Raw genomic sequence first — 22,463 nt, 5'->3', positions numbered from 1 at the left:
AAAAAAAAAAAAAAAAAGGAGAAGCGTATGTTTTGTGCCTTTGTGGGCTCCTTGCTCAACTCCATGGTAGAAAAAGACAAGGGGGAAGGCGTGCCTGTTGCTCCCGCCTGCGGTTTAGTGACACTGGCTTGGTGATCTACACTGTCGGGCCAAACCTGCCCAGGCGTTTTTAGTCTACAGTGGAAATGCATGGGCATCCTGGAAGGACTCCGTAGATGCAGCCTGCCTCGTCCGGGTGCGGGCCGCGCTCCGCCTTCCTGGCCTAGCGACAGCCCGCGGCCTGCTCCGGTCGTCCGGCCAGGCCTTGGAGAGGCGGAGCCTCCAGGGCGGTGGAGCCCGCGCCCTGCCCGCAAAAGCGCCCTGAGGAAGGGACTGCAAGGCAGCTTAGGGCCGACCTCCCTCTGCCTCCTGCGCCTACACCAGGCCCCTGTGGGCGCGCCTCCGCCTGCTCTCGGGACAGGCCTTGGAATCGCGCTGGCCCCGCTCTGGAGCTTTACCCACTGCAGAAGGCTCAGGGCCCCCCAGTGCTGACAGCCGGGCCGGGTCCTGTTCTCGGTCGTGCATTCGAGACCTTCCAGACCATGTGCACCACCGGCCCCACCCGCCCTCCTTGTCCTCCACAACCCCTCGCTGTCCAGCTGATGTTATTACCGCCCTGTCTTCCATTTCTGAAAAATAAAGCCATCTTGCCCGTTCGTAGCTTTTTCTTTCTCTTTATGCAAATTCTCCTTCCTTCCTTCCTCCCCAGAGCATCTTAGACCAACTTTCTCAGTTGCCCCCACCAACACCCAGGCAAACCAGTGAACAAAACAGACCACGTAGGAAACGATGGCGTTCGGGGGCAGCCCGCCCAGCCTGGCAGTCTGCGTCTGTCCCTTCACCCACAATAAATTCTCGGTGTGGCCATCAGAGGGGTCTTTTTCCAGTGCGGATCGAGCTGCGCTCTTTGCTCTTGACCCTCCAGTGGCTTTCTGTCTGTCTAAAGAATGGCCTCGGGTCACAGGGACAGCGTCGTCCTCTTTCTGGTTCACCTCTGCCGCTGCCTTGTTACTGTGCCTGAGACAGCAAAGCCGCCGGTGCAGCTCTCTGGGCTTTTGCTTTTCTGCTTTCTCGTGGTCGCCCCTGGAGCAGTTCCCATCGCAGTCCCCAGGGGCAATGTGGCCCTGTCCTGAGTTACTTTGATTGTCAGACTGTCCGGACTGGGCGATACCGAGGAAAGATTTATCTATACCTAGTGGTAGAGACCGGGGATGCCGATGCCCCTGGCAGCCCCACAGCAAAGTCCAAGCATCCAGCCCTGAACATCGAGAGTGCTGAGGTCTGGAAACTTCTCTACCTGAAAAATGCTTTCTCCACCGTTGGTTCTTATTTGTTGCTGTTGTTGTTGTTTTGGGGTGTTTTTGTTTTGTTTTGTTTTGTTTTGTTGTTTCTGTCTTTTTGAGACAGGGTCTCGCTATGTGTCCTTCTATTCAGGGTGTCAGGTCCCGAGAACGAGGTGCCGCAGACGAAGAGAAAACGTAAGAGAGACAAGAAAAACAAGAGAGGCAAGTCTATGATCAGGGGGCTTACAGCCTCTCGGACTGCAGCCCTGCTTACCAATCTCAATCACCTTTTATTGAGAGAGAACCAAGGGCATAGCTAGTACAAATGGGCGGATACCAACCGTTTTAGCAAGGATAATTAAAGGATTATCCTTCTCCACATGCAAATCAACACATGCCTGTAATCCCAGCACTCAAGAGGTTGAGACAGGAGGATCATAAACTCAAGGCTAATTCAATCCGGGCTGTATAATGAAGTCTTATCTTAAGAAACTCTAACAAATAATAAAGAAATCTTGTGTCCTCAATGCATTCTAATTAAAGAATGTCCTTCTCCACAGCTATGCAGTTCAGGCTGGCCTTGAGCTCACTTTGTAGCCCAGGCTGGTCTCGAACTCACAACGATCCTCCTGCCTCAGACTTCTGAGTGCTGGGATTACAGGCGTGTGCCACCATGCCCAGCATAATTGGTCCTTCTTTGAATGGCATCCCTAACCCCAAATTGCAACCTGCAATGATCTCTAGCCCTTGTCTCACTTGACTTTTCATCAGCACTGACTACTGCCTGGTGGTCTGTGTCCTACGTGGTCTTTCTTCTCCAGTCTCTGAGCTCCATCAAGCAGGGCATTTTTATGTTTTGCTTGCTTCTGTCTTTCAAGTACCTCTAACAGTGCCTGTCACTTACTAGGTGTTCACTAATATTTTAGATAAATATCTCTCGCATGTGGCTCCTCACGGTATTCTAAGTACACACGGACTGTCAGTCAGTCTTCACAATGGCAGGAGGAAGGTTCTACCTGTATTAGCCTCACTTGAAGGAAATGAGGTACAGCAGGGTCTCACAGAGCTGGAATTCCAACCCAGGCTGTGAACCCTACGTACTCTGCTTTATAGGCTGACCTGTGCTCTTCTCCCCAGAGAAGGCATAGTATAACAGAGTTCTGACCCTCAGTATCTCAGAATGCGATCTTACTTGGAGATAGGGTCTTCACAGAGATGGTCACCTTAAAATGAGCTTATCAGGGTGGGTGACAATCCAATATGATTGGTGTCCATTGTGGCTTATTTCTGGATGACCCCCCAAAGCCTCTTGCACTCATAGGTGGGGCTTTGGGGAGGTGACTGGATCATCAGCGTGTGATAGCTGAATTAGCTCTATTTGGATGAGAGAGGCTCTGCATGTGGCTGAATGTGTTTACTGAAGACAGAAGGCCCCGTGGGTGTGAGAGGCAACAACCAATAACTAGGTTTGTAGCCTGGATGGAATAAAAAGAGAATAAAGTAGGAAGGCGGCTGCTTGCTGCTTCCTGCCTGCCATGCCATGAACTGTTTCTCCTCTGCGATGCCCCTTGGCCATGCTGCCCAGCCTTGGAGCCAGCTGACTGGACTGAAACCTCTAAAATCTGTGAACTCAAATAAATCTTTCCTCTTTTAACTTGCAGGTATCAGGTATTTTGTCCTAGCAAAGAGGAACATACCAAGAGTACCCTTATGCAAATGAGAATCTGAACTCAGACAGATGGACACTGATGGAAGATAATGTGAGGAGACACGGAAAAGGTCTCACAGCCAAGGAGAGAGGCCTGGGACAGACACTTCCTGCATAAGTGTCAGAAGGTGCCACCTTGCTGACACTTTGTTCTGTGTTTTCCTTTTCTTGTCTTTTGAGACAGGGTACCATCACATCTGGCTTGACACCTTGATCTTGGACTTCAGCCTCTAGAACTAAGAGATAATATGTATGTTTACCGGAGGTTGAACCCTCACCTTCACACTAAGCTATGTCCCCAGCCAGTTTTAAAAGAAAAAAAATTTTTTTTTGAGATAGGGTCTTGCTAAGTCTCTAACTTGCCCAAGCTGAGTTTAAACTTTTGATCCTCCTGCCTTAGTCCCCCAGAGTATTAGAATTATAGGCACTCACTGCCTCGCCTGGCCTGCGTATCTGTTATTTAAACCATGCTGTTTGTGGTACCTTGTTACAGCAGCTCTAGAAACCTAACCCAATTTTCTAGCAAAATAACTGAATTTTGAACTTTAACCAGTTGTGAGTTTGCATAAGTTCTTACTGAGCACAGTAATTATTCACATCTGGAATGTGAGATTATTTCTGAGTACTTAAAATTATTTCTTATTTGATAGCCTTATTTATTTTGAGCTCAGAAGCAAAATCCTGTGAACTGAACTCTGGGCCTTCACACTGAGATACAACTGCAGTCCTCCTACACAAACTCCCCCTAAATTGCTCAGGTTGGAACTTGGTATCCTTCTGCCTCCACCTCCCAGAAGGCTGGGATTGTGCTTGGGTGGTACCACACCAAGCTCAGCCTAGATTTTACTGTGCATGGAATGTCTGGAAGTATACTGCTCATTTGGATTGCTTTTAAGTTTCCTCCCTTCCCTGTTTCCTGCTGGCTTAGCTTGTGCGTGTCTTCTTCCCCCTCCCCCCTCCCCGTGATTGACTGGAACAGCTCGCAACAGCGGTGAGCTGCGGGGGTACAGGAAGCCCTGTGTGTGGCTCTATCGTCCAGTCTGTGTGCACAGCAGCTCTGACCTTTAGCTGTGCGACTCAGGGCAACTTGTGTGCGCTCTCGGGCCCCTGTCCTGCCGTCTGGGAAACAGGGTTCTGTATTACATGGGGACCTATTTCATGGGGTTCTCATGATGACTACATGAGTTATATTTGTAAAGATTTGAGGTGAGTACCTGGCACAAAGTGTTTGCTAAATAACTGAAGAAACAAAGGTGCTAAAATGGAGAGAGAAAAGCATTACATAATTCTTGCTATTAGGAAACTATAGTCAGGTTGGAGGAGTGTGGAATCCCGTAGGCTCACAAGGTCTCACTGCAAATTGTAGACACTTTTTAACAGATGAGAAAAGAGATACAGGCCAGGCGTTGTAGTGCACACTTGTAATCCCAGCATGCCATGCGGGAGGTTCAGGGAGGAGGATCACTGTGAGCTCAAGGCCAACCTGGGCTACAGAGTGAATTCAAGGCCAGCCTGAACTACATAGTGAGACCCTGACTCAAAAAACAAAACAGACAGAAAGAAAGTAAGAAAGAAAGAAAGAAAAAAGGAAAAAAAGGAAAGAAAGAAGAGAGATGTAGATGATACGAACCTAGCCTTAAGCCTGAGACAGTTCGCCCACTCCTACTTACCTAGTATATCTCATGTGCCAGAGAGATTTGGGAACCCGACAGACCAGGTCTGTGTAGGAAGCTAGGGAGAAGGTGGCCTGGAGCAAGAGGAGGTTGACTTTGGCAGTTCCTAAGAAGGAAGTCAAACCAACATCGGGTGACACAGTACTATTACTCCAACTTCCCTCAGCGAGCGAAGATTCTGCTGGAGAACCATGATCAGGTCATTTCTTAGTTATCTGAAGTCATGACACATTTTTGTTCTGCCCCTCATCATCTATGTTAGAAAGAAGGGGCAGAGGATAATTTGCTGGCTAATCTCTTCATTACCCTCCCTGACCCTGGCTTCTAAAGGTCCCCTGGCTTTAGGAGTCCACAACGCCAGTCAAACTGGAGATCTCACAGGACACCCTCAGTCCAAAGACCCAGCCCCGCGCGCACCCTCTGCTGGGCTTTGCATGAGATGCTGGGCCGTAGGGAAAGCCTGAGCCGCAGACTGGCAGGCCGGAGAAGCAAAACAGGGCAATGACTATATAATTTAAGAACTAAAATGTGAAAATTACTGTGCTTTTTGAATACATTTGAATCACATTTTGTTTGCATCCTTTTAAAACATTTTCTACTGAAAATATGGATAAGGCATTTTTATTCTATTTCTTCATTTATTAAATAAGAAGTTGGGTTTTAGAAATTACTGCTCACAATTGAGAATAAACCAGTAAGGAATAGTCTTTAATTTACCAAAAGTATTCTTATCCTGAGATGAAATTCCATATGTCATTGCTACTGCACTCAAATCTGGATTTTTCTCCAGGCATAAAAACAATTTCACCCTGTCATTGCTCTATTGGCACCTGCCCATGGGGACAAACTAGAAAAATAAATCATCCACGGGCTATTTCCACATGCTCACAACCAGTTAGTCCAGTCTGGGAGAAACCCTGGGGCTTGGATTCCATCGTGGCTACTCACTGAACTGGGCTACGGGTCCAGGCACAGAGAACAATCTGGATTCACTTCACAGGCTACAGGATTTGCACAGTTTTGCTTTTCTGTGTCAGAGAGGAGAACCAGAAGTTAGATAGTTTTGTGTACTTTCCTTCATGACTAGGCATCAAGGAAATTTAGTTAACTCGAATAAAAAAACAGAACAACTGTATGAGTCCTCTGTTACTTATTATACCAAATTACTTCAGATTTAGTGACTTAAAACAACAAAAATTTAGTTGCATGTAGTGATGCATGCCTGTAACCCCAGCACTCTTGGAGGCTGAGGCAGGAGGATTTCAAGTTGGAGCCCAGCCAGGCCTTTTTTTTTTTGGCTTGGACAGGGTCTCACTATGTAGCTCAGGCTGGCCTTGAACTCACAGAATCATCCTGCCTCAGCCTCCCGAGTGCTGGGATTACAGGCATGCACCACCATGCCTGGCAGGCCAGGGCAATTTAGGGAGGCCCTGTCTATAAATAAAAGGCCATGCCTATGAATAAATAAATAAATAAATAAATAAATAAATAAATAAATAAGGCTGGGGATGTATCTCAGTGCAGAGGTCCTGGGCTTAATCCCCAGTACTGCAAAAATAAGTATGTAAATAAATTTATCACCATAGAGAGTTCTGTGTCAGTATTTCAACAGAAGTCTCAGGGGGCTAAAATCAGTGTTGGTAGAGTTTGCGCCTTTCTGGAAGGTCAGGGAATGATCACTTTCTTTATGAATTTTGGTTGGCAGAACCCTGTTCCTGTGGTTATAAGTCTGAGATACCCATTCCCTTCCTCATTTTCATAACCAGAGCAGGTTGGATCCCTTACACACTTCAAATCTTTCTTCCTTTTTCTTCTGTTTCATTTCTCTGACTAATCTACTTTCCACTTCCACTGTTAATGACTCATAAGATTAGATTGTGCCCACTCAGATAACCAGGGTAACCTCTGCTTTTAAAGATCTGTAACCTTTAGCATGTGGGTAAAGTCCCTGCGCTATTTATCATGGCTTGGATCTAGAATGTTCCCAAAGGCCCATGTGTTAAAGGTTTGGTGCTCGGCTTGGTACTATTAGAAGTGGTAGAAAGGTTAAGAGGCGGAGCCTAGTGGAAGATGTTAGGTCCCTGGGGGCTGCTATTGAAGAGGACTGTGGGCCCTCAGTCTCTTCTTCTCTCTTCCCCTCCCCGAGGGGCTCTGCTCAATCATGATTTGCTGCCCCATCACAGACCCAAAAGCAATGCCGCTCAACCATGGGCTGAGCCCTCCACAACTGTGAGCCAAAATAAAACTTTTTCTCTGTAAGATTATTTATCTCTGGTATTTGTCGCAGTAATAAGAAGCTTGTAGACACAGCATGAGGTAACATGAAGTTCAGTAATAAGAAGCTTGTAGACACAGCATGAGGTAACATGAAGTTCTGGGTAGGATGATGACACTGGGGGAGGGGGTCATTATTCTGCCTACCACAGTGGCCTTACGTGGAGGACCCATATCCAGCCTCAGGGTCCCTGAATGAATGAAATGTTGAAATCAGACAGCTCCTAGAGTCCTTTCATTCACATCCAGGGCCAAGCCAAAACATGACACAGGGTAAAGGCAGAGGCCCTGGAGCAGCCCAGTACTTACTGACAGCCCACTCTTGACAGCGTTCTCAACCCCCAAGTCTTGTTTTTCTGAGCCTATCCAACCAGGGTAATGTCGGGATCTACCTCATACATTGCTGGAATAAATGAGATACTCCAACATTTATTCTGTAGAGAACCTAGCCTCAAGGGATGCTAAAGAAGTGTCAGTGAATCCAAAAAACACAAAACGAAGCAGAAGCCAGGTGTGTGGCACATGCCTGTAACTCCAGTGAGGGAGGCTGAAGCAGAAGGATTGCAAGTTCAAGTCCCATCTGGGCAGCTCAACCAGACCCTGTCAGAAAACTAACAGATAAGTTTTTAAAACGTTTTGAAAGCTAACACACAAAAAGGACCAGTGGTAGAAGACCCTGGGTTTGACCCCTAATACAGGACTAAAGGAGGAGAAAGAAGAAAACACTCGCAAAAGCTCACCCCTAAAATTCCCACATTTTATCTGATTACTTTCCTTTATGAATTTATCTGTGAAAATCAAAATACTCTAGAAGGCGGGCAGATTTCACCGGTAATGTGACCATGGGAAAGAGAGACGAAAATGAAGATCTATACTGAGCACGGACCTTGTGTTAGTTTGTGGAGCTCTCTGTCCTGCCTCCTGCGTGTGACAGATCGGAGCGCATATTAGGGATGGGAAGGGGCCCGGCTCGAGGTGGAAAGCAGGAGGCTTTTGCATGGTTACACGCGGTGAATCCAAATTGTTTAATTGCTAGCTTTTCCCCTTGGATTTACACGCGCGCGACCCCGGGAAACGGACCATCCGGGCTTGCACAGATGAGCAGAGCGCCCGTGGTCAGGGCCAAGCTGCACTCTGGCTGCGGCCGGCTGCCAGGCGCAGCCCTCTGTCCCGTAGCAGGCGGCCAGCGCTCCCTCTCCCCTCCATCCCTCACTTTCAGCTCGTTTTGAAGGTGACTTGGCCTCCACTCCTCCAGCTCTGCACATTGATCATCCGCGACTGCACCTCTGGCCTCAAGGTCGTGCTTCTTCCGCTCAGTACATTAAGCACTTTTGTTCTGGGATGAGCTCTGCTATGCGGTTACTTGATTATGTAGGCTTTTGTTTTTGCCCTCGGTGGTGTTTCTAAAACTGATACTAAGGTTGATTTATAACCAGCTAGTGGGGGAGGGGTGGAGTAAGATTTAGAGAGACGAGCTTTTTTGTAACCACTCTTTATCTGCCCACATCCTAGCAAAACCCCTGCTAAAGTGGGCGGTTCTTTCGTCTGTGAAAATCATGGTACGCTGTCTAAACACCACCACCTGCTGTGTATATCATAAGCTTCATAAGATTTACAGAAAATCACAAACTGAGACTTATTTGATATTTTTTTTTTTTTTTTGACTGAAGGTTGAACCCCAGACCTTGCTCTGCGCTACATCCCCAGGCTTTTTCAAAAATTTTTCTTTTTAGCCGGGCGTCGTAGCGCACGCCTGTAATCCCAGCGCTCGGGAGGCTGAGGCAGGAGGATCGTTGTGAGTTCGAGACCAGCCTGAGCTACAAAGTGAGCTCAACCGGCCTGAACTGCATAGCGAGACCCTGTCTCAAAAAGACAAAAAAAAAGGGGGTGCTGGGGATTTAGCTCAGCGGCAAAGCGCCTGCTTGGCAAGCGCAAGGTCGTGAGTTTGGTTCCCGGTACCGGAGAAAAACAAACACACAAACAAAAAAGACAAAAAAAAATTTTTTTTTTCTTTTTGATATAGGGTCTTGCTAAGTTGCCCAGGCTTGTCTTGAATTTATGATTCTCCTGCCTCCACCTCCTAGATGGGATTGTAGGTGTGCATGACCCTACCTGGCTCATTTACTACTTTTGATGCTCATTCTTATTAGTTTGGACTTGGAAGCATCAATAGCTAAAATTGTAACTAACTGTACTAATTCTAATTTTGTGTGACAGTAACTGAATTGATATTTAACACAATATAACCAAGCGGTGTACATCCCTTATATATTTGGTGTGTTCCTAACCCAATACCCTGGCCTATGACACAGATCGATGGGAGGAGGGGTCACCATTTTGGATTTTTTTTGGGAATGGGATTACCTCTGATTCATGTTTTTCACGTGCAGGAAGACCACTAGACTATTTGACACCAAGTTCCCAGCTTTTATTTAATATTAAACAAGGCTATGAACTGGAATAAATGCAAATATACTAAATAAATCATAAAAGTCTTAGGTATAAATTGAAGTGCAGGATAAACAGTTGTCTTGACAAAATAAAACCGAACCCAGTGTCGGGTCAGTTTTGGAGTAACGTCTTTATTTTTCCAGGGTTTTTTCTTTCCCTGCGTGTTTGCAGTAGGTGGTGGTCACGTTCCCTGGGGGGCGCTGGTGCCTGTGCCTCACACCTCTCAGTCCTTTTCCATCCTCGTTCCCATCCGCCTCTCCACCTCTTGATCCCCTCCCCCTCTGAAAAAGCCCTGTCTCCCTATTTCCCATTATCTCTTTATTTGCTCTTTATTTCTATCTTGGCTTTCTCATATAAGAGAAATTATGCAATATTTAAACATGTGTGTCTGATTTATTTCACTTAGACATTGTGGTCTCAAGGGGCATCCATTGTCCTATAAATGACTCAGGTTTATCCTTCTTTATAGCAGGGAAGTACTCCATTGTTCTTTATCCATTCATCTGTGGATGAGCACATGGGCCACTTCCAAGATTAGCTATTATGAGTTGTGCTGCAATAAACACGGGTATGGATGTGTCACTGTAATTCGATGTCTTTAACTCTTTTGGGAAAGATGCCTAGACAGGGAATTTCTATTTTTAACTTTTTGAGCAATCACCATACCAGTTTCCATAGTAGTTGTACTAATTTACATTCCTACTAACAATGTAGAAGTGTTCCTTTTATCCCTGAAGCCTCACCAGCATTTGTTATTTCACTTCTTGATGATGGCTATTCTTTCTGGGACAAGATGGAATCTCGTTGTTTTACTCAGAATAATATTTTTAAATAAATCACTTTAAAAGATTCTTCAAACCACTTTTTCAGTTTGTATTAACTCAGAGAAAAACTTTTTAAAAGTCACCTTGGACTGAAGACCAACATCAGTTTATATAGTGCTATTTCTTTTCATTGGCCTTACGGAGAAGTGGAGAGTTAATCAATTATGTTAGAATTTCTCTAATAAAATCTGTATTAATAATTACTTGGGGTAGACAGCCCAAGCCATGATCTTTCAACAGAACAAAATTGGATGTGGTTAGATTTTTCAGGGTGACTCAGTTTGAAACCAAGGAGTAGTCAAGGCTGTTTTTGTCAAATACAAAATCGATTCCACATGGGGTGCGTGGTGGCGCATGCCTGTAATCTCAGCACTTGGGAGAGGCTGAGACAGGAGAATCATTGCAAGTCTGAGCCAGTCTGGGCTACATGAATGAGTTCAAGGCCAGCCTAAAGTTCATAGTGAGACCCCGTCTCGAAAAGACCAAAAAAAAAAAAAAAAAATCAATTCCACAATGCATTCTTCCATCCTGGAAGTCCTTTCTCATTAATATTGGTTCTAGTTACTTAGATTTACTATGTGAGAGATTTTTACAATACTGTATTTCCAGAAGGTTAATGAGTCACAAGTGTTTAATATATATCCATGCATTTAACTGCTCTTTACTGAGCACCTACTACAGTAGCTGCTAGGCACTCAAATACACCAGGAACCAAGACACATAAAGTCCAAGCTTTATGGATCTCATGGTAGATAGCAACCATAGCAACATCTGATATCTAGCAATGAGAGCTTAAAAGAAACTTTAGTCCCTCAACCAAGGATTTATATTCTTTTCATCACTAAGGAAAATCTACTATCAATTTTTAAATCCCTCAATTTGACTCTGTTTTAACAGCAGATACAACTTATTCTCTGTCACTCTACTCTGCTAGCAGCAAATCTTTTTCAGTGCCTTCTCCTTTTTTTTCCCCCTTTTCCCAAATCTGGGAAGAGCTGGGAGTGCAGAGGCTGCTTCATGGTTGAGTCATCATTTGCTACATTATATAATAAATTTATAAATACTAACAGTGGAAAAATTAAATAGTGTATTGCGGGGAGAGGGGGCAGAATCCACTGTTTATCTCCTAGTCCCACAGGGTTTCCTCAGCCATGTCACCGGGGAATGGTCAGACCCATGAAGACCAGGAGAGAGCTAACCAGCAGTCTGACCAAGCATCTCATGATGATCTCTTTCTGTTCTATGGGAGACACCTAAAATTCTATACACAGACACCTCATTTTTTTACTTTAGTGCAAAATGTGTTAGCAGTTAACAATTGTTTGTTATACCACGGACCTACTATCTGCTGACAGTGGGACTGTGGCATCCAGTCCCGCAGGAGTAATTCTCCTGTGTTGGGCTCCTCCCCTACCTTGGGGGAAAAGACTGGACCAATATGTTATTTTCTGATAGAGGCATTAGTTTTTGTCCATTCGTATGAACTGAGGAGAGGAAGGCTGGCAGTTTATTCCTGAGTATGAGGAAGCTTGGACAGTTTATCTCTGTAAAAAAAGTACTTTTTAAAGAAGCATTTTACCCTCTTGTTTATGTTAGTATAACTAGATCAAAATCTATGCTAGTCATACTGTTAAATAAAACATAAGGCCAGGCATGGAGGCACAGGCCTGTAATCCCAGCACACGAGAGGCTGAGGCGGGAGGATCGATGCGAGTTCAAGACCAGCCTCAGCTACAAAGTGAGCTCAAGGCCAGCCTGAACTTCATAACGAGACCCTGTCTCAAAAAGACCAAAAATAATAATAGTAATAATAAAACATAAATTTGACAAGTAGTGGACATATTTAAAGAAAATTGAAGACATAACAAAGACATATTCAATATTATAAATGTTAATTCTTCCCAAATATATCTGAAAGCTTAACACACTTGAGATTTGACAAAATGATTCTAAATCTCCCCAGTAAGAAATTTATAACATACCACAGCAGTGGTGGGGAGCATCTCAGAAAAGGAGAACATGAGGAGAGCTTGCGTTATCACATATTTTAGCTACAGTAATTAAAACTACAGGTCCTGGTGCAAGGATGAACAGGTCACAGAAGTAATATATGGACAGACCAGTACATGCATGAAATTAGCATGTGCTGTTGTTTACAGATGTTGTAAATGAGGGTATGAAAAGGCAGGGTCTTTACAAAGTGACTAGGCCCTGAGGGCTTGTTTACCATGAATGGGATTGGGTGCCATTATTAATAGATTTGACAGAGGAGTTAGTCACCTTTATCCCTCTCCACTTTCTGCTGCGTAAGATCACCACACTTCTTCTGTCTGAAGGACAGCGTATTCCAGGCACCACCTTGGAAGCAGAGAGCAGCCCTCACCTAACATAAAATCTGCTAGCACCTTAATCTTGAACTTCTCATCCTTCAGGTTTGTGAGAAAATAAGTATGTCTGTCAGTCTGTCTTTATTCCTTTCTCTTCCTTCCTTCCTTCCTTCCTTTCTTCTTTTTCTTTTTTCTTTTTTGGTGCTGGGGATTGAACCTAGGACTTTAAACATGCTCAGCATTTGCTGTAACACTAATCCACATCCCCAGTCTGAATTACCCAGTCTCAGGTATTTTGTTATAGCAGCAAGAAAGGACTAAGACCATATGTGTGTGGGGGGAGTAGAACAGAATGGCAGGGGGAAAAGAACCACACAAATCAAAAAGTCAAAAAACAAACCTGGAAATATACCATATATATATATACACACACATATATATATATCTCACAGACAAGGTATATAAGTTATGTAAAAAAAATATAAAGATTCCTGGAAAAAGGGCCTGGGGATTTAGCTCAGTGGCACAGCACCTGCCTGGCAAGCACAAGGTCGTGAGTCTGGTTCCCGATACTGGAAAAAAAAAAAAAATCAAAAAACAAAGATTCCTGGAAAAGTAAATAAACTACATAAACAGGATAATTCACAAAATAAGAAAAATAGAGAACAAGCACGGGAAACATGTTCTATCTCACTTGCAATAAAAAATTGCTGATTAAAATAATGAAATAGTCCTGTATGGTGGTGCACACCTGTAATTCTGGCACTTGGGAGGCTGAGGCAGGAGGATTGCCATGAGTTTGAGGCTAGCCTGGGCTACATTAATGAATTCAAGGTCAGCCTCAACTGCATAGCGAGACCTTGTCTCAGAAAAACAAAGAAGAAGGAGGAGGGGGAGGAAAAATGATGTGTCTGTGTGTCTAGATATGGTCTGTATTTGTATCTACATGTAAACACAGGATATGTGAACAAAATATGGGTCATACTACTACGTACATATCTATTACTCAGTAACTTCCTTTTTCATTCTATGACAAGGATATCTATATTAAGTTTTTAAAAAGGTTATATGATGTGTAGAGTGACCCTCCTTTGTAAAGTATATATAGACAAGGAAAAAAGTTTGGGTTCCTCAGTGGAGAGAGAACAGATGATTTTTCTTCTTTTCTATATTCACCTTCCTGTTCTTAAAGCTTTTTAAAATAATGAATTGTTTTAATAATGAATTGTTAAATTTTAAAAAATAATTAATATGGATTACTTTTCCATTCTTAAGAGTACGAAAATTTATTGGAGAATAGAAATGGGGGATAGAAATAGCTCCTGGAGACAGGAGGGTTCTGGAATCTTCTTTATTATTTTTACGAGTAGAATAAAATGTTTCCATTATCAAGAAAAAAGCCGGTATTAATGCAAAGCGTGAGACAGCATATTGGTCCTTTTACCTATCTCCGGCCTGCAAGTGAATTCTCCGTGAATCAAAATAGGAACTACATAAACTGAATACATTTAAGGTGACTTGTGAGTACATTTGGGACTTCCAGATCAAGTTGGAGCTTGTTTTTGTGGTTTTATTGATTCGGTTATTTTTAAGAAATCCAGCAATAACAGTACAAACTGAAATTGCCACAAGGGGAAGAAATGAACCACAATCTTTTTCGTTACTGATGTTATTTTTTTATTAGTAGTGTTGGCGGTGAGATTGATTTCCCTCTCGCATGCAAGAAAGTGAGCTATAAAACAAACTGCGGACAGCGCGGCCCCGCAGAGCGCGGCCCACTCGCGTTAATCGTACGCGCGGCTCAGGCTATCGCTCGCCTCACAGCAGTCTGCTCGCCTGCGCCACAGGAAGAGCCGCGGGCCCGCGCAGGCGCAGGCGCTGGGTGGCGCGCGCCGCGGGGCTACTGCGCAGGCGCGGCAAGCCCGCCCGCGACCTAGCGCTGTGATCCCGGTCCGCCATGGTCGAGGCGTCTCGCTTGCACCGAGACGGTGAGAGCGGCGCCCGCGGGCAAGAATGAGACAGGGCCGGTTCACGATTCCAGCTAGCTGGGAAGGAGCTCTTCATCCCCACATCTCCACTCCTGTGAGAGATGATGGCCACCATCACTTTATCCCCCAGACCACCCGGGAGAAGCGAGAGACCAGCCCCGTCCCCGAGGAGACGCGGCGCTCGCGCGGTGCCCACGGCTGCGCGGTGCCGGTGCGCCGGGGCCTCCGCCGAGCCGGGGTCCGCCCCGGGTGTCAGCGGGGAAAGCGACCAGGGACGCGGGAGGCAGTTGTTTGTTTTTTGTGTCACTCCTAAGGCCGAACTGGCCAGGAGACGCCCCGTTTCGAAGCCCGCCCGCGCAGCCCTGCCCACTCACCCCGGGGAACCGGCGCCCTTCTCCCTGCGTGGGGGAGAGGAAGGTGCCGCGCAGCCCCTGGAACTTCCCTGTGCGCCGTGCGCCAGAGTCTGCCGTTTTTCTGTCATTGTTGCTTCTATACGTTATAAATTACGTAATCCACAGAAGTTTTTGTTTTGTCTCACAGGGACTTCGACACAGAAGCTGCATTACAGAAAGGAAGAAATCAGAACCACACTTCAAGAGTTGTTACTCTACTTAATTTTTTTAATAAACCTATGTATATGTAAGTACACAAGTATAAAGACACTGGTTGAACTCGAAGTTAAAATGTAGAAATGAGAAAACATGGGATTTAAAATCATAAGGCTGTCAGATTACATCCTATAACACATTTGGAACAATGACAAATTTGAAACACCATTATCCAATGACTGATAGTATTTCCCGGTTTTTTTTGTTTTTTGTTTTTTGTTTTTTTGTTTTTTGAGACAAGGTCTCACAAGTCTGTAATCCCAGCACTGGGAAGGCTGAGGCAGGAGGATCGCTTTGAGTTGGACGCCAGCCTGGGGTACAAAGTGAGCTCAAGGCCAGCCTGAACTGCATAGTGAGACCCTGTCTCAAAAAAAAAACAAAAACAAAAACAAAAAGAAAAATTATATTTACAGCACTGCTCATAAATTCACCTGCTGATTTATCTCATGTTGGCTTATACTACATACTGGCAGTCATATACCAATTGTCTTAATTGGTGTTGCCAGGTTAAGTTTGAGGCAGAGATTAACTAAAGACAACTGTAAACCTAGCATAGCGGCGCACGCCTGTAATCCCAGCACTTTGGGAGGTTGAGTCAAGACGGTCACAAATTAAGAGTCCCACCGGGGCAATTTAGTGAGACCCTGCCTCAAAATAAAAGGGTGGGGATATAGCTCAGTGGCACAGCGCCAGCCTGGCAAGTGCAAGGTTATGAGTTTGATTCCTGGTTCCAAAATAAAGTAAAACAAAAAATGGTCTGGCAGTGTAGCTCAGCACAAAGGCCCGTATATGTTCAAGCCATAGCAAAAAATAAACTGTAGCCAACTTTATAAATTAACATGTCTTAGGCTGGCTTGTAAAAGCTTAATTACAAAAATATTAAATTCTTATGGAAGATTTAGAAAATAGAAAATAAGTAAAAAAATAATTCACAGTCCCACTATCTTTTAAGACTTTTCTTATAATAAATAGAATTGGAAACAGCCTCTTTCTCAACACTGTAGTGTATATACAGTCGAATAGGTACAGTTATTAAAGATTGGCATAGATTCATGTGTGCCATAGAATGCTGTTGAAGATACATAGTTTTGAACAATTAAGGGCTTCTGGCAAAAAGCTATGTTTTGTCAAAACTCTATAAACAGGAAAAAAGAACAATACCAGTTAATATCTTTTTTGTTTTTTAAGACAAGATCTTGCTTTGTAGCTCAGACTGGCGTTGAACTCAGTGTGTAGCCCAGGCTGTCCCCAGACTCATGGTAATCCTCCTGCCTCAGCCTCCCGAGCCCTGGGATTACAGATGTGTGCCACCATGCCAAGTTGGTTAATATTTTTTAAAACTTTTATTGTATGCCAAAGAACATTTTTGAATGTTCTATATGCATCACCTCACTTTTCTCAATAAAACTAGCATGTAGGAGGTAATACCCCCACATCGAACTCTAACCCTTAAATAGCTGAATTCAAAGCCCATAGCCTTTCTTCAGTTTTTATTATTAGAACATGTTTGCAGTAAAGAATGATTACATTCATCATGGGGAGTCAGTGCACATACACAGTACATCTTAGCTCTTTTTATAGCCCCTTCCCCTCCTCTCGAAAGTCCACAGCCTTAGCCACTTATCTTACTCTACTGCCTATTCACAACATGGAGAAAAAGCCAGTTATAGAAATAATAGATAGAACATGACCTCATTTTTTGTAAAGATGAAATTATTTTGTTTATAAGTGTGTATGCATAAGACCTGAAGAATCTTCTCCAATTGAACTCTGGTAGTGGGATTATAAGAGGCTTCTTCCCACTTTGGGTAATTCTATTTTAGATTTTTTTTAAATTATCACTTTTATAATTAGACAAAACAAAGTTGTATTTTCAAAATTGGGAATGAATTGTGACATTTTTAATCCTGACAAACTGAGTTTTTAAACATAAGTTTTTAAACAAAAATAATTCTTCTCCTTAGTGACTTTTGGCATGGTAAATCCACATATGTATTACTTTAACAAAGTTATGTCATCTCTGTTTTTGGATACTTCTGTACCTGGTGAGGAAAGAACCAACTTTAAGTCTATTCGCAGCATAACTGACTTTTGGAAGGTAAGGTATGCAACTGTAGATTAAGCAGCTTTAGGTATTCCGTAAACCCTTGGCACACATAGTAAGCAGGGAATATTTGTTGAGGAAATGAGTAAGAATGGGTATCATTTCTTTAAGTTATTATAATCAACTAGCCTTAGTGTTTACTGAGAATGTATGTTCAAAGGATGATACTGTTCTTATGACTTTAAAAAATTACATTTTTGGGGCTGGGGATTTAGCTCAGCGGCAAAGCGTCTGCCTGGCAAGCACAAGGTCATGAGTTCGGTTCCCGGTACCGGAGAAAAACCAACCTGGGCTTCAAAGTGAGCTCAAGACCAGCCTGAACTGCATAGCAAGGCCCTGTCTCAAAAAGACCAAAAAAAAAAAAAAAAAAAATTACATTTTTTTGAACACTTCCTAAGTCATTTGGAAAATACAGGACTCGTTGCTTATGGAGGGTTAGGGTCTAACATCAGTCTATAAAGGGCTGGGGGCACAGAGCATTTACTTAGTATTTGTAAGGCCTATGGTTTGATTCCCAGCTTTAAAAAAAAAAGAAATCAAAGATTAAAAAGTCAGTCTATAAGTGTGTATATAAAATACTAGTGACAGTTACTCTTAATGACCCAGAGAATATAATAGACATGTTTTGGTATGCAGCCGTGTGTGTGTGTGTGTGTGTGTGTGTGTGAGTGAGTTACAGTAATGTGCAGTATATAGAAAGAATATAATGTTATAGTTCTATTAATCTTTTCCATTGCTGGGACAAAGTATCTGACATACACAACTTAAAGAATAAAAGGTTTATTTTGTCTGATGGGTTCACAGATTTCAGTCCATTGGCTGAATCCAAGGCAGAAGGGCCTGAAGAAAGGGCAGCTAGGAAGCAGAAAACAAGGAAAGAGCCAGAGAGGAAGGGGCCCAGGATGAGATACAGTCCCCGAGGTCACAGCCCTATGGCTCACTTCCTAACAGCCCATTCAACCGCCAGTCGTCAGAGGATTGGCTTATTGAGATCAAGGGCCACAGTCCAGTCACGTGTCCAGAAGTCTCTTAATCAGTCAAGTTGATAATTAAGATCAGCTGGCACAGTAGTGTTTATAGCATTTGGGTACAGAGGATGAGGCAGTTAGGGCAGGTGCTCAGAAGTGATGACAGTGCAGTTCATTTTTAAAGGATGAATAAGGAAAGGACATTCTAGGAATAAGGGACAATATGTCTAATAAACTATTCTACATGTAGAGCTGTTTGGCACTATGGGCATATGGAAGGTGAAGTGGAAGAGGCCAAACTGTGACTTGGACAAGGTCAGCGTGAATGCCATGCTAGAAATTTACAGTTTACCAAGGAGACAAGGAGAGGGTGAGGACAAGTGTGAGATAAGGGCTAAGTGATCAGAAGTGATGGTTTAGACTTGGTGAAACAGGTGAACTTGGTGAAACGACAGGAAAGGAAGGGAGGCTCATCTTGCTTCTGTTTACTGTGTGATCTAGAGGCATGTATACAGCCAATGGCAAAGAAGACAAAGGAAAAAATAATGCCCTCTGGGCTTGGAACCTCTCAGAATGAGCAGAAAGGGTCAGAGCCAGGAGTAGCAGTCAACATAGCCAGAGCTGTGGAAGGAGCTTAGGGGCTGGGGAGTGCAGACAATTATAAGGTAAAGTCATGATGTGTGGCTATAACCAGCTCTGATGCTCACCTTTTGGAGAGCAGTTTTTAATGGACTTAGATACAAGCTTTAAGATACATGAGTTAATACTTGTAAAGTGGTCAGAGCAGTACCTGTTACACAGTGAGCTCCAGGAAGTGCTAACTATGAAGAGGACCACATCTTCACTGTTAATACTAATGGTGATGTGGTTGATAATTTTCCTACTCAAAATCTCTCGTATGTAATGTATAAATATAGATTTGTTGATGTGAAAATATTTTTCTCAAGATAATTCTCTTTCTATATGAAGTTTATGGAAGGACCCCTTCTGGAAGGTTTGTACTGGGATTCATGGTACAATAACCAAAAGCTGTATAATTTAAAAAACAGCAGTCGCATCTACTACGAGAACATCCTCCTTGGAGTCCCCAGAGTTCGGCAGCTAAAAGTTCGCAATAATACGTGCATGGTCTATTCATCCTTTCGGTCTTTGATGAGTGAATGTTATGGCAAGTATACTTCTGAAAATGAAGACTTAGCCGATTTTGGCATCAAAAGTGGTACCGAGTAAGTAACGTAAAATTATACAGTAACTTTTTCTAGCAGGTAACTGTTGTGTCTTTTAAAAATTGTAAAAATAGGCATATTTCCCAAGTAGTACAGGCTGTACCTGGTAGGTAAGGTAACTGTTTCAACAAAAGTATCAACAGGAGGTTTGGAGATAGTGTCTTAGTTACTATTCGCTCCTTGCAGAGACAAAATACCTGACACCCAAAGTTAAAGGAGGAAAGATTTATTTAGCTCACAGTTTGTAGAGAGCCAGCTCCAAGGCAGCGTGGCATGGCAGAGGGCAGCAGTTCACAGCAGTAGGGGAAGACGGCAAAAGCAACCAGAGCAAAAGGGGAGGGGCAAACCTCTTTTCCTCCCTTACCCTGTATACAGGCTACCCAGCCTAGGGAAGGTATAGTGTTCACATGCCCAATCCCAGTACTAGACAGTGAACCAGTCACAAACTCTAGATTCAGCAGCCTTGGAAAAGCCCATGCCCTGTGACCATATGAGGCTTTGGGAGGGACATCCATACACAAACCATAACAGATAGCAATGCTCAGAAAAGAAAGAGCAGCTGTGCATGGTGGCACATGTCTGTAATCCCAGCACTCAGGAGGCTGAGGCAGGTGATCACCACAAATTCAAGACCAGCCCGCAATACCTTAGTCCAGGCCAGCCTGAACTACATAGCAAGACCTTGTCTTGAAAAAAATAAAAAAGGAACAGCAAAAACGGGGTTTTGGGAGGCCTGGTTTTGTTTTTTGCTTACCTTAAGGTACAAAGTATTTTGGTTTTTTTCTTCTACAAAATCCTTAGTCATAGTAAATGCATGGCAAAACTTCAGTTTTGCCTCTGCAATAGTCAGTTCTCGGGCTTTCGCTACTCGTCCTCAAACACACCCCTAAAACTTCATGAGCTCCTTAGGAACATCTTAGGTGTACTTTGCCACTTTCCTCCCCCTTCATCTTGGCTTATGTCAGTGCTTTCTGGCTGCTGGTACTGAAAAGGGTCAGGTATGCTCTGCAGACACCATCCCACGATGGTTGCCAAACATGCTATGGCCATTGTTCCCCACAGTGACTGAGGCTAACACCGGTGGGGATTCATGCCTGTGATTTACATTGGAAATGCGAAAGCCCAAAGTGCTGGAACCACCTATCCTGGACACAGAGGCTGCTGGTATCAGTGTTGTTGTACAATCCACATTCCTGGCTTTTCCAAACTTCTGGGGTCTCTACTGCACCTTTTGCTTCACACTCACAGCTTTCATAGGGGGAGAGAATAAACCTTTTTTGTATATAGTATTTATGAAAAGGTGATACAAACGTTTGCAAAGGTGTAATTCCTACTCTCTAGATAGACCTACTCTGATCTTCTAGTAAATACTTCCTGTCTCTAGTATCCTAGTTCTGCTAACACTTGATTTTACAGTTTATGTATCTATAGTTTTTATATTTTATGTATCTATTTCTGGTGTTTTTGTTTTTTGTTTTTTGTTTTTTTTGTCTTTTTGAGACAGTGTCTTGCTGTGCAGTTCAGGCTGGGCTTGAGCTCACTTTGTAGCCCATGATGGTCTCAAACTCACAATGATCCTCCTGTCTCAGCCTCCCAAGTGCTGCGATATCTTGGTTACTTTTCTCTCATTGCTGTGACAAAATACCTGACACCCAGAATAAAGGAAGGAAAGGTTTATTTAGCTCACAGTCTATGGAGGTTTCAGTCTATACTTGGCTGGCTCCAAGGCAGAGTGGCACATGGCACAGGGCAACAGTTCATGGCAGTGGAAAACAGCAAAAGCAACAAGAGCAAAAGGGAAGGAGTGGCAGCAAGCAGCCTCTTTCTGTCCCTTGCATATACAAACTATCCACCCCAGGTGGGTGTAGCACTCACACCCATAATCCCAGCATTGGATCATGGATAAATTATAAACTCTAAAAGCCCACACCATGACTGCATGAGGCTTTGGGGGTACATCCAGACACAAACATTCCACCTCTGGTCCCCCAAAGACTCATGCACATCCCTTTATGTAAAAGGCATTTAGTCCAACTCTTAAGAGTTGCTAAAATCCTAACAGTTTCAGCACTGCTGAAAAGTCCAAGTCCCAAGTCTCCTCTGACATGTAAGGCAAACTCTTAGCTGTGAGTCTCTGTACAAATGAAAAGTTAAACACTTCCAACATTCAGTGGCACAAAATAAACATTACCATTCCAAAAGGTATAAACGGGGATACAGAGCATTGGGACCAAAGCAAGTCCAACATCCGACAGGGCAAACATCAAGTCCTGTAATTCCACATCCAGCATCTGAAGCAACTTGTGGCAAACTGTACACTCCAGAGGGCTTGTGTGACTCCATCCCCAATGGTACTTCTGGTAGTTACAGCTCCCACAGCTTCTCTCTTAGGCCTGCTTTGCTCCCTCTTTGCAGCTTTCCTCAGACAATCCACATTCCTGGCTTTTCTAAATTTCTGGGGTCTGCACTGCACCTTTTGCTTGACGCTCACAGCTTTCACATATTGCCCCCTCGGGCACACTGCCTGGCCCCCCAGGCCTTCTGAAATTGAGGTGGTGCCCTTCTTAACCTCTGAACTCTTGCATTCTGCATGTGCCTAAAACCAGCACCACATGGATGATGCCAAGGTCTGCTGCCTCCTGGAGCAGTAGCCAAGCTTTTCTTTCTCTTGGCCATAGGGATCAAGTGCCTGGATCGCTGGGCACTCTGAATCCAATTCTGAGGAGCAAATTCTCTATGCTCCCACCATTCTGGAACCTGGTGCAGCCACCACTGCCATTCTGAAACATGGTGCTCAGCACCTTCTCAAAGCAAAGTCTTCCACTTTTGCAGTTTTGAGGCTGCAAAGGGCGGAAACTTGCTGGTTCTTGTGATGGCCATCTTTTTGATTCTCTTGTTCCTTAGCAATAGAGATTGCTAAGAGATCTTAGCACTAGAGATCTCCTCAGCCTTATCTTTGTAATCCACAGCTTCCTTTTTGACCAAACCCA

General features: G+C 43.9%; 1 protein-coding gene across 5 annotated transcripts in view; it reads left to right on the top strand.

Moving 5' to 3' along the window:
- The first annotated feature begins 14,241 nt into the window (after positions 1-14,241).
- Positions 14,242-22,463, top strand: part of Pkd2l2 (polycystic kidney disease 2-like 2) — a 45,304-nt gene continuing 37,082 nt past the window's right edge. For 4 of the 5 annotated variants that reach the window (XR_001233530.1, XM_013512990.1, XM_013512991.1 and 1 more), the window contains exons 1-4: positions 14,242-14,567; positions 15,108-15,206; positions 17,140-17,273; positions 19,217-19,473. Coding sequence is in view for 4 of the 5 variants with exons in the window: in XM_013512990.1 (XP_013368444.1) it covers positions 14,537-14,567; positions 15,108-15,206; positions 17,140-17,273; positions 19,217-19,473 (521 nt within the window). In the remaining variant the exon portion in view is untranslated. Of the gene's footprint in view, positions 14,568-15,107; positions 15,207-17,139; positions 17,274-19,216; positions 19,474-22,463 lie in introns of those variants that run through there. The other variant, XM_013512992.1, reaches the window with a different exon arrangement.

Source organism: Chinchilla lanigera, unplaced genomic scaffold, assembly GCF_000276665.1.
Source record: "Chinchilla lanigera isolate Chin_1 unplaced genomic scaffold, ChiLan1.0 scaffold00017, whole genome shotgun sequence".
NCBI lineage: Eukaryota > Metazoa > Chordata > Mammalia > Rodentia > Chinchillidae > Chinchilla > Chinchilla lanigera.
Note: the sequence above shows the minus strand (reverse complement) of the source record. Positions and strands in the feature narration are given on the sequence as shown.